We start from the raw sequence: 12,844 nt of genomic DNA, 5'->3' as shown, positions 1-12,844 counted from the left end.
ATGCGCAGATAAGCTGCAGAGTGTCTACCTCGGTAACACAAATGTCAGGCTCAGATTGCTGGCCACAAGTGCTGGTAATAAATATTCATGATGCTGACGCCCGCGCTTTCCAGATACCTGAGTGTTTGCCATTTTCAGTCTTGAGCGTAAATACACTTAAAGTGAATGGTTTTTCTGCGCTCCTATCAGAACTGGAGTCACCAGCAGCAGCTCCACTGGCAGCCTGAGAGGAGACGCGCTGCAGCCTGTCGTCGACTCCTCTTTTTTATGAGCATTTTATTTTCGACATAGTGAGCTCACTGTAATGTAATACGACAAAAGCACGAAGTGAAAATTAAACAGCTTAAGGTTCGTGCTTTGCATTCTTGTTGTACTTGGCACGTTAAAAGCGCAGCGTCTGGCTGTTTTGTAAAGCCATGGTTTCTCTCCAAAAGCATGTGCAGGGGAAATCTGACGTAAATAACCACGAAGCCACACAAAACTCTAATAGTAGTAAAAGGTAAAACTAATTTCCCATCACTATTATCACATCTACAACTGAATTGTATTCATGAAGTAATTTCTCAAGTTCAAATTAAGAAAAAAACTGGTTTTAGGTATTGTCTCCTCAATGTCAATGTAAAATCAGCTATAAATTTAAATATGGTGCATGTGTGAAATGTCCCGCCAGCCTGGAAACCACATGAGCTAGTTTAGCACTTCAAACTATTTATATTTCCAGTTACATGGGAAGATTTTTCTGTAAAGCTGCAAAGTGACTTTCTCAAACGAGTTCGCGTGGCGAGGACTGCTTCTTTTCTCTGGCAGTGCATCGGTGAAGCAGCAGCACCAGAACCCAGATAGATAGTGTTAAATAGAGTCGAAAAAGTCATTTTATTACCACCCTTCATTTATCTCCACACGTAATAGTCCGTGAAAAGAAAATATGAATACATTTCAATACATTTCAACAAATCATCTAAGATGGTGGGAGTCGTGGATGTTTTTTTTTTTTTTTGGCTTATATAAACGCCAGGCACGCGCAGGCATGCACGCGCGCACACACGCCTCATCTGCTGCTGCTGCTGTTGTGTCTTTTTTTAGGTTAAATTTTTGTATTTGGTTCTTTTCTGGTGTGCGCTGCAGACGGACAAATCGCGGCTCCGTGCACACTGGCAGTGTTAACCGTGATCACTGGCGGCTGCTGATGTGATCTCTGCCTAATGGGGCGGTCAAGCAAGCTGCAGCCAGGAACAATGAGGGGGCCACATTGTCTCCTCGGCTCCTCCTAAATCTATAAAATCCGACAAACGCAGAAAAGAAAATAAATTAGGTTTGAAAATTAGATTCCGGAACAATTAAGTAGCGGCAAACTATTCCGGTTTACACTGAGGAACAACTGCCGTGATTAATCGATTTAATTTGCACATTACTGGAGGGCAAAGTGTTGGATGTTAATTTTGAACAAACAGAAGATGCAGAAGGGGGGAGTGGATTTACTTATTATGGACTGTCAGGAAAGTTGTGACAGTGCGTTGAAAACACGGTGGAGCCTTTAGCTTTAAATGAGCTGTTGCCTTGGACACACACACACACACACACACACACACACACACACAGTTGCAAATGTATCAACACACAAAGTAAAAAGGATGAACTGTATTTTTTCACCTAAACCAGTCGTATATATCTTTTATCGAAACTGTACTAATTGCACACTAAAGGTAGCAGCTACATTTTGGTGCAGCCTGTATATAAAAAGAACCATTAGTTTGACACAACACTCATGTGGAGATCAGCTTCAAACACTAATGAAACCAATAACCCCCAACGCACTGAACCATTGTATTTTTAATCCTTTAATATAGTACGAAATGTATCCAAACATTTTTAACTAAATTTTACATACGAGCGCATTTCTCCATAAATACCGATCATTTCTAACATGTTACCGGTCCTTTACATGCGGATAAATATGGAAAATTGAGCTACTTACATGTAATAATACTTCCTTTCAGACAAAGCAACTGACAGAGATTTTATATTTATCACGTACATAAACAGATTGACACGGAATTTCAGGCTTTCACTACACGATTCATTGACATGACATTAAATAACAACAATGATACTGTGCTACTCAAACTGGACCTTGGACGAAAATGTTGCACTGAACAGGCTACAAAAGCACATGAGTTGGTTAGGTCGACGTGTAGACTGTAGTAATACTGAATAATTCACATTTGATACACAACCATAACATTCTTTTCAGTGGTCTATTCATCGCAATATTCTTAAAACCATCTCATTTTTCCATATATCTAGGGACCACGTTTTCACAAATTCCCTTAAACTGTGATATTTACAAAATAAAATATTACTTTTTTTACAACTTGTTGAAATCGTTATGTACAAAACTTCAGGCCTCTAGCATGCTTTATGAGGTCTTTTTTTTAAGCAGTCTCAGTAAAAATAGATTAAAGAAACAAAAAGAGTTTCACAGGCTGCCCCTTGCCTCCTTTGAATCCATGCATTTTCTTTCACTGACTTTGAGACAGCCTTTAATTGATCGTTTGGGCCTCCCGCGTTTTCTCAGTCCATGTCTCACTGGCTGACTTTATAAATCTTTGATCCAAGCAGTCTTTTTTTTTTAAACGCTGCAGTCTTTTTTCTCTTTCTTTAAAAAAATATTTACACGTACCATTCATTGAAATTTGACGACAGCGTGCTGTGGCTGGTTGTGTGGTGAACTGCGGAGGCTGCTGGTGATATGGAACTGCTGCTCTGGTTCTCTGTGGACGGTGATACTATGGTGGGGGGTGTGGAGGACTCGTATCCTGAGCTGGCCGCTGGAGATGGCTGGGAAGCTGGATTGGTGGATTCGTGGACCTGGAATGAGGAGAAGCATCGTAAAGACCGGGTTATAGGCCTGCTGTTCTCTTTCCGAGTTGTTATTGTGGTGATACAAGACGTAAGAAATTCATCAACAGATCTGACAGTTTTGGACATCCTAGAAAATCTAAAACCAAGCACATGCAAAACATTATTTATCTAATTCAAATATTAATATGATTTGTCGGTTCGACTTATGGCTCCTTCCTGGTGCCATGGACAAAAGCTGCAGACTTCTCATAATATTACAAAATATAAAATATTTCCAATCTAGATAGACTATGAAAAAAAATCACAGCTTATTAAAACTGAAATAATAAAATAATAGTAACTGGGGTTTACCTTCATGTGTTTTCGGAGAGAGCTGGGGTGTGTGTATGACTTGTCGCACATTTTGCAGAGATAGGGCTTGTCCGACGTGTGGACGTGCATGTGTTTCTTGCGGTCACTGCTGTTTGCAAATCGCCTGTCGCAGCCGTCAAACTCACACTTAAAAGGCTTCTCACCTAAATAAAGAAAGACAAACACGTTTACATTGGACTCGGACAGGATGCCACATTTCTAGATTGTACCTTTTTTTTAAAAAAATACTGACAGTGTAAAAACTTAAGAACCTGATAAAAGGCAGCTTTATTTACTTGTAAGTGTGTTTTTTGGTATTTAACTGACAACTTTAGTCTATTTAGTCATAGGCTGTAAATTTGATTAACCCACTTAGGCTAATGAATAAATACATTTAATTAAATTCAAATATTCATTAGAGATAAATTACACTTTACACATAAAATAGCAAGACTGGAAAAATAAATATTTTCTCTGGACAAATGCCCTGAATCTTAGGCCAGTGAGGAGACTCAGCTATTTAGGAAATAAAAACCCGGCTCGCGTTCATATTTTAGAGGAGATGTCAGCGTCGATTTGGCAGGAAAAGGCGACCAGTCTGATCTTACCTGTGTGTGTCCTTTTGTGGATTTTTAGATTTTCCGATCGAGCAAACACTTTGCCACAGCCGGGGAACGGACACGGAAACGGCTTTTCGCCGGTGTGTACTCTGATATGATTCACAAGTTTGTATTTGGCTTTGAATGGCTTCCCTTCTCTGGAGCAGTCCTCCCAGAAGCAGATGTGGTTGGTCTGCTCTGGTCCCCCCACATGCTCCACCGTCAGATGGGTCACAAGCTCGTGCATGGTGCTAAAAGTTTTGTTGCACGACTTTTTGGGATTTGTCAGCTGCTCCGGTTCGATCCACTTGCAGATGAGCTCTTGTTTGATCGGCTGCCTCATGTATCGAAAGAAGGCCCCTGCTCCGTGGTGTGCGGCCATATTCATGTTCATGGGGCCATAGCCGTGCAGCTGGGTCGAAGCATAGTGGTCGGACCGTGGGCTTGTAACGTGGCCGTACTGGTCGGCCCGTCCGTACATGTCCCCAGAGAAGCCCAGTCGCATCTGGCTGTTGACGACGTTGGAAGACGCATGGCTCGCCGCTTGCTCGTGGAGCCCTGGGAAGAGCAGGTGCCCCGCTGCATCTGAGTGTCCATGTGGCCCTGCGAAACTTCCGGAGGCGAACAAACTGTGCTGCGCCCCGGTGGCATCTCCGAAACCCCGATTTCTGAAGAGGAAGTCCCTGGTGGAGTTGAAAGCTGCCGTGGAGTAAGAGCCAACGTGGGTCGGGTGGTGATGGTGTCCCAGGGCGGCTGCTGCGTAGCCCGGCGCCTGGGAGGAAAACGCCGTCTGCCCGGAGCCAATATCATGGGAGCTGTGGTTTATTTTAAAGGCGCCCATCCCATCCGCGAACGGATTTATCCCCAGCGCCACTTCTCTCTCTGTGACTTCGCCTGTTGAGTGATGCCGTGAGGAGCCGAAAGTAGTGACTCCTATGGTGGGATACTGCGGTCCTGCGTCCAAGAGCATCTTCAGTCTAGACTCGCCGAGACGACTGAGAGCAGGAATCAAAAAATCACGCACAGATATTCTTCCTCCCGCTCTCTCTGTCACTTGGACCTCACTCGACTGAGCAAACTCTGAAATCCACCGATTTTCTGTTTACTTTTTAAGACGCGAGGTATTCCCCTATACTGCTCATCCGATGCATGCGCAAATTCATGTATACAAGCAATATTGTCTTTTGCGGTTTATCTTCCTGTGGCGCAACTTTCACCTCCTCAGTCAGGCGGTGAGCTCTAGACTGATAGTCGCAATCATTCCTGCAGATAAATGAATTGAAAAGACAACACAGTCCAGCCCTGATGAATGGGAGAGGAGGAAGGTAGTCATGTGGCCTCGGAGCTGCGCGCTCATTGGTAGAACCCCTTTCCCCCAATAACATCCACTCACCAAATAATCCACGGTGCAGGATCCACACTTCTATTGGCCTCTTTGCATCATCAATCCCAGATATTGTGAGATTGCTGACTGTGAATTTGGTTAAAAGGCTGAATAACTGCTAAACAAAAATTGAGAAACACAAGACAACAACTGGCCTTGTAGAAAGTCAAAGCACGTTTTGCAGCCCCAAAATGTCAGCTCGTCTTTGTTAAACCGGAAACACACCATCCATCCATCCATCCATCCATCTATCCACCTACCCATTTATCCAAACAGTGAACAAACCTTACAGCATTTAAAGGTCGACTCTTAGGTGTGTCAGGTACAGGAAGACGAGCCTGACATCTTTTCTTGGGAAACCTTGAGGTTAGATATAAAGTCTATTTGCTGTCATCACTCTCTTTAAAGACCTGTTATTCTCAACCTTTCCAAGGGGAAACCACATATTCCGTACTGTGACTCCTGTGCGCACTTTGTATTTTGTAGTTCTGTCTCCCTTGAACACGATGTTTCCGCGTCCTCTGGTGCTCACATCAGTGGAACATCTGTGCTTTAGATTTCCACATCACCATGCTCACCGGCACCCCACCTTCCCAAAGATTACCTATATAGGCCAGTATTTAACCTGGATCCACTAGTGCTTCTAATGTATCCATCATTTTTTGTAGGCTAGTGATGCATAGGCTGTGTGTAAAACGTTGTGGGTAGTCGAAGTTATCAAGTGGTATTTGCGGCGCTCTCTGCAGGAAGCTTCGGCTGCTAGTGTACAAAGCCACATGCACAGAGACGTGCCATGCGAACCATTAAAATCTCCTCTTGGCTACTATGCCAGTTTCTAAGTCAGGTCATTCTCCAAGTCAGTCTTGGGAGACCAAGGAAAGAAAGGAAGTTTCCTTGTTCTCAGCTTAACAAGTAGACAGATAGCTTGACCAGGAGTTTTAGGTGCCCCACCACCCTGCTTTGCAAAATTTGGAGGAATCTTTCAACAGGTGGAAAACGGTAAGACTGGCATATTGAAAAAGTGGAGAGTGAAGATCGGAGGTCATAAAGCCAGACTTGCAGCAATTGAGAATAAATTGGAAATTTTACGCCAAGAAAAGATTTGCTGGAATGACGCATATCTTAGTAAGTGCATGCCTCAAGACGATCCCAACATTTTTAACAGTCATGAGTAAAAGAGGCGTCCTAATGAAAAGGCCACTAAACGTTTAGTATCATAATCTTGATATTGTACTGTGATTTTAAAAAGTCAACCAGGAGCTCTTCAGGTTTTACAATGCAAGCAACTAAATCTAAGCAGTAAAAGCAGCGTTTTATGAAACGTCTCTGCAATATTCAGCTTTTTTTGTTTGGGATCATATTCAACTCCTCTGCTTACTTGTCTAACAGAGCGGCTGCATGTCCGTCTTGCAACAGAAATAGCACTTCAAAGTTTTGCATTATGCTGTTGCTGTGATGCCTGTGAAGGCTACAGCTGTAAGCCTAATGAGACCCATGCGTACAGGCCATTTAACAAACATCTTGTGGATCCGTCATGTCTCAAAATATTGACTTATTTGGTTTTGACAAGTCAATGCAGAGAAATAACCAAGAGCAATATCATTTTTATAATACAAAAATATTACTCATGTGACTGAGCGTCAGGTTATTCAACATTAGCAAAACGACACATTCAGTAATTCAAAAACAGAAATTTATATCATGTGCTGATGATTTTCTTAAAAACAAAAACATTAAAAATATGAGGAGGTGGTAGTCGCTCCTCAGACGACCGACTGTGGCATCAAGTTTAAGTTGTAGTTTACTACAACCTTGACAAATTACTAATGAGCACTGCATGAGTGAAATTAACATTTAATAAAAGATATCTGATAGCTAAGGGGGGAAAAGCCATGAAGCAACAGATTTTATAAAACTGCTTTGTTCAGGTTCACAATAAGAAAACTCAAAAAACCTAAACCAGTAAAGTAATAACCATTAATTATATCAGTAGGGCAAGACAAGAAAAAATATTTTTAGTGGTGATTTATATTATTTGCTAAAATTTCGGCCAAGCATTTTTGTTACAATCCACCGTGCTGAAAACGAGATTCCACGCACTGTAGTAGCACCCAAATATGAGGCAGCTCAACATTTTACACTGGGTTCTCCAAACACTTGGAAACATTAATCAGTGGCTTTTATATACTTTATTAAATGGTACGGCATGTTGATATGATACATAACTATTGATATCTGCCTTAAGCATTCAAATACAAGTAGAAATAATCGCTAAAATAAAGTTTTATACTCTATAGGATAGACTTGAAGGAACCGATACTTACAGTACACACATGCTTTTTACCACCTCCTCTGACCCTTATCTGCCGCCGTCCTGGGTCTTAAGCAAAATTACAACAGGTCCCGTCCATTAATTTTCTTTTCCTCGGGACAATGGCCGCAGCTCGCCCCTGTCACACTTCCTACCCACACGGATTCTGAACAGCAGAGCGCGGAGTCAGCACTGTAGTACGCGCTGAAGGGAAAACTGCTGGATATGGAAATATGGCTTAATATAAAAGCTCACTGTATGTACCTCGGACTATTTCAAACTCCTACATGGAGTTCTCCTTTGCTGAAGTTGACAAGCCTGTTTTTCTTCGCCGATACCGATCTTTACTGTGAGTAAAGTTGCGCGCAACATGTGCGTAAAGTTGTGTTCATACATTGCAGGGCAAAATGAAGATACGACTTTGTTATTTATGATTCTCACCACGGTTTTTATAGTGACAATATGCCTACTCTTGCGAGGCAGTCTGTTTTGTAATCGCAAAATCAAAGTGGGGAAACTGCTTTTTCATAACCGCGCAGCTTTTGTTCGCTGCGACAAAAGCAAGACGACAGTTTATCTAGATCAACTTTTTAGGAGATATTTTGTACAACCTTTGCATAACAACAATTTTCTCAAGCGTTTTCCGAGGTACTGCGCATGCTCTTTGGTTGCTTGCTGTCACCAAGACATTTTTCTTCACATTGGAAACTGTCACTGGTGACGTCAATCACCGAGCTCTGACCAATTAGAACGCGGGGTGATTGTTTAGCTCCACGGGCTGCAGCGCCTACCATGAATCTCTATTCAGTATCAAAGCGTCCTGCTGCTGCCTCTCAACCGAATGGGATTCCATGTAGTCTGCAGATAGACTTAACTTTATAAAGTTTATTTCTTTATTTTTCATTACGATTAAAATATATTTGTCATCATCATTATTATTTTGCCTGCTGTCAAGTTATTCTAAAATTTGTTAGTAATGAGCTTGGATGCATTGGGAAGCCCCGTGATGGACCCTACGTTTTCCAAACGGAACACGGCGCTGAGATTAGTTGACTTGGCAGGGGCTCACCATCCACACTCAATGGCTCACTCGCACCCTGGGGAGATTACTGCGGAACCCCGCCTGGGGCCGAGTCCATTCGGGCCAGAACACATGGGGCATTCCGCGGCCCTCAAAATCAGCCCAGCCCATCATTATCCCCACCACCATCACCACCACCACAATCATCATATGGCAGGCCACAGTGAAGTGGTCTCCAGTCAAACGGGAGCTTTTAGCCCGGTTCAGGCGACATCGGTCCCTTATTCTATGTCTCACACGGCCCAGGCTTTATCCGCAGGTAGGGATTTCCTCATCCGGAGAGATCTGACAGCTCAAGCCATGCCAGTACTGACTGACCAGACTGCTGGTTCAGCCTCTCACCACGGAATGTTTGTCTCAACAACAGGTAGCTATCCCGGACACTATGGCCATCACCCTGACGCTGGGAACCATACCCTCTTCTCCGGACTCCATCACGACCAGCCGTCTAGCGGATCACCGGGTGGCCAAGCGTTAAATGGACAAATAAGGTTAGGACTGCCTGGAGAAATGTATGTTAGGTCTGATCACTTGAGTCAAGTGGCAAGCTCCAGGGCTGATCCGTTCTCCGCCTCGCCTTTGCATGGCTACGGTGGTTTGAATCTGAACATGAATCTTAGCGCTCACCACCACCACCACGGAGCCGGTGCTTTTTTCCGCTACATGAGGCAGCCGATAAAGCAAGAGCTGATTTGCAAGTGGCTGGAGCCGGAGCACTCTCCGAAGAAACTTTGCTCTAAAACATACAGCACCATGCACGAGCTCGTAACACATGTGACGGTGGAGCATGTTGGAGGACCAGAGCAGGCGAACCACATATGTTTTTGGGAAGAGTGTCCGAGGGAAGGCAAACCATTTAAAGCCAAGTATAAACTTGTAAATCACATTCGAGTGCACACCGGGGAGAAACCGTTTCCATGCCCGTTCCCTGGCTGTGGCAAAGTGTTTGCGAGGTCCGAGAATCTTAAGATTCACAAAAGGACGCACACAGGTCAGTAGCCATATATTCACAGAGAGGGAATGCTGTAGAAATGTTCGAATTGCACTGGCATATAATTATTAAGTCGCATGCTGAATTTCAGGAGTAATCTTTGCATTGTATCCAGATCAAAATCAGCGATGTTTTGCATACTTTTCAGGTTGTTTTTATGAGCTTTAATTTTACGCATTTAAAATACAATCAGCTGGGCCAAGTCAATTAATCAGTCTGTGCTGCTGATACTTCAGCATGCAGCAGCCACCTGTTTGTTATGAGCTGCATCAGTGCATGCAACTTTCACAAAGGTTGAGCTTTGGCTTTATAGTACAGCTTAGGCATTTAACTGTTCAACCTATTATTTACACCACAGTACAAAGACTAAGGCACACGTCGGGTCTTGTTCAAGCAGATTATAGTGTTTGACAGGGGAAGGTGCATTTTCACATTCAGTAACTGATATTATGATGTGCTGATGATGTTTTAATAATAGCAATAATTATTATTAATATTATAATAATTGATTGGAGTCATTATTATATTTTAAAGGAGTAGTTTTATTTTATTTACAAAAGAAAATCTAACATTATTCATGGTGAAATAGAAAGAACGTTTTTGGGTTGATAAGTATTGTATAGCCGTGACCAAAGCAACAAGTTGACAAGTGCATACGGTTAAAATAATTCACCAACAGGTTGGTGGAGCTACGTCTAATGACTGGCGTGTGCGCAATTCAACTAGAAGCAGCTCTGATTTAAGTTGCGCTAATGTATAACTACAACGTTGCTGCTTTCCTCTGTGGCCAAGTGACGCGCTGTGGAGCTAGGGATGGAAAAGGCCTCAATGTGTCGAGTCAGACTTGTAAATTAATACAGGTCGGTGTCTGAACGGCACTCCCCCTCTGCTTCATTTCTGCTTCCTATGTATTATTCATATAATTTGCTGACATTACCTAAGTACAAATCTGTTAAATTATTTCTGTGTTTTGACTCCCAAGGGGCCTGGTCTTTGGTATCATGTTTAAAACCTAACTGAAAGTGTGGTTATGACTGGGGTTGCCCCTGGGGTCTGGTCCTCTACGGTTTCTTGTACTACACTAATATCCTTGATTGGCTCTCTCAACCCAACAGCTGAAGGTCAAATTGATATTCATCCCGCAAGTGTAATTAGACAGAGGCAATTACATATTCTCAAAAGCTTTAATCGGAGGAGAAAAATCAGCAGTGGATGATTTCCGTGTAATTTATTCAGATTGTCTTTTTTTTTTGCCTTGTCATAATCAGGTAGAAATACTTGTTATTAAGACGCAAAATTAGACCGAATCTCCAACAGACAGGTTCAGACAGCAGATAGGCTGCCTTGTCACCCAGTAGGTGAAGCCTGGCTGTAGTAACAGTTTCATATATCATTGTTTTCAGTTGATTTTAGGCCTGCTATGCCTGTGATCATAGCTTTTCTGTTTTGACATATGCCTTGATGCATGCAGACGCCAGGTATAGACCCAGGTCGGGGGGGAGGGGGGGGGGGGGGCATCCTGTTTACACCACAATGAACCATCACTGTCCAAGAAGGCAAACTTTTAATAGTGCAGGCATGTTCAATAGCAAGGTGTGTTTTCTGTGAACACTAATTTGAAAAAATAGCACAATAACACAACAGATACTTGTTGCATAGATTAGTTTAAACACTTAATGCCACTTTGTCCTCTGCACACATTGTTAGTATGTTTAAAACATTACAGATCTGTCTCAATCAAGCTACTAGAAATGTGAGGGGATGTTTTCATAAAATAAATCCACAGAAGAATTAAGAAAAACCTGATGAACATCAAATGATTTGGAATCTTTTATTTATTGATTTCTATGTTATTGTGTAAACATCACTGTTAACAGGTGAGAAGCCTTTCAAATGTGAGTTTGACGGCTGCGACAGACGCTTCGCCAACAGCAGTGACCGGAAAAAGCACTCCCATGTCCACACCAGCGATAAGCCCTACAACTGCAAAGTGAGAGGCTGCGATAAGTCCTACACACACCCCAGCTCCCTGAGGAAACACATGAAAGTGCACTGCAAGTCCCCCCCGCCCAGTTCAGGCTACGAGTCGTCCACACCATCTCTGGTCTCCCCCTCCTCAGACTTGGGTCGGGAGCCAGGGGGATCCTCGGTGCTGTCGGAGCCGGTGGGGGCTTCCCAGTCAGCGAATTTAAGTGAATGGTACGTGTGCCACAGTTCAGGTGCGAGCGGTGCCCAAACACCACCCAGCGGGCCTTCCACGCCCGACCCCGTAGACGAGCCTCCTTACAGAAACCCAGAAAGAAGGGACGCGTTTTAACCCGTTTGGACTCAAACGCAGTGCCAGAAGAGACAGAACATATTTTCAGAAGCTTAACTATTAAAATGGTTTGGCTTTGGTGCCTATATGCCTGTGAAAGGCCCACTGCCCCCCCCCTTTTCTTTTTGGGGATGGGTCTCCAAACAGACACCAGAGCCAAGAGACGCGTTTGAACCACACTGGAAAGAAAACTTGTAAACCTTAAAGACTTGCGAATTTCCAGACACAATAAAAGAATATATTTTCAAACCTCAGAATTGGCTCAGTGCCTACACGCCCTCACGGCCCATTGGTCCACTTGTGGAGAGTCCTGTAAATCCGTTTGCCTGTGTGGTACATCATTGTAGGTTAGGCATGTTGATGTAAAATGATTTTGTAAATTCAAGTTTTGATTTCAATATGTTTTTATTTATTTTTCAATAAGATATTGAAGGATTTTCTATGACCGAACCAAAGTGCATGTTTCAATTAGGGGAAAAATGTACATTTGTAAATTTTGTAACTTCGGTTGTGCTCATGTTGTTAGTTTTTGGAAGGATCTGTCTCAGCGCAGCTTCTTACTGATTTCTGCCGTGATTTCTACAAACATTTTATGTTTACACTATTTTTTTCCCATTTGTGCATAAGGTCAATAATTGAACTGTTTCATACGCCTGCAGTATTTGCTATACAAGCGTGAATTTATAAATGTTTTATCAAAGTGAACATTTTGTGATTTTGTATCATTGTCGTCAATACTTTTGACATCGACTGGCACGTACCGAATTGCCTTGTGAGTATTTTGAATAAATATTGTATGAGAAAAGTAAAAAGCTCTGTTGAACTATTCGGGTGTATGAAAATGAAACATCTTTAAAGTTATTTCTGCGGTGGGAGGTGGGGGTTACAAAACTTTTATGTCCCTTCTTATGTCTTTATGAACAGTATTTCCTTTTGGGGGGGGGGGGG

General features: G+C 42.8%; 2 protein-coding genes across 2 annotated transcripts; one reads left to right on the top strand and one right to left on the bottom strand.

The window, feature by feature from the left end:
• Positions 1-1,820: 1,820 nt before the first annotated feature.
• Positions 1,821-5,960, bottom strand: zic1 (zic family member 1 (odd-paired homolog, Drosophila)). Its single transcript, XM_020602248.1, has 3 exons — positions 3,822-5,960; positions 3,214-3,377; positions 1,821-2,868 (listed from the first exon to the last, which is right to left on the bottom strand). The coding sequence occupies exons 1-3, from the start codon at positions 4,780-4,782 to the stop codon at positions 2,671-2,673; spliced, it is 1,323 nt and encodes a 440-aa protein (XP_020457904.1). The 5' UTR covers positions 4,783-5,960; the 3' UTR covers positions 1,821-2,670.
• Positions 5,961-8,465: 2,505 nt separating this feature from the next.
• zic4 (zic family member 4) lies at positions 8,466-12,657 on the top strand. Its single transcript, XM_020602247.1, has 2 exons — positions 8,466-9,579; positions 11,457-12,657. Exons 1-2 carry the CDS (start codon positions 8,484-8,486, stop codon positions 11,894-11,896), a joined length of 1,536 nt encoding a protein of 511 aa, XP_020457903.1. The 5' UTR covers positions 8,466-8,483; the 3' UTR covers positions 11,897-12,657.
• Positions 12,658-12,844: the final 187 nt, after the last annotated feature.

This window comes from Monopterus albus, unplaced genomic scaffold (genome assembly GCF_001952655.1).
Source record: "Monopterus albus unplaced genomic scaffold, M_albus_1.0 scaffold55.1, whole genome shotgun sequence".
NCBI lineage: Eukaryota > Metazoa > Chordata > Actinopteri > Synbranchiformes > Synbranchidae > Monopterus > Monopterus albus.
The sequence above is the reverse complement of the archived record's forward strand: the minus strand, read 5'-3'. Positions and strand labels throughout refer to the sequence as shown.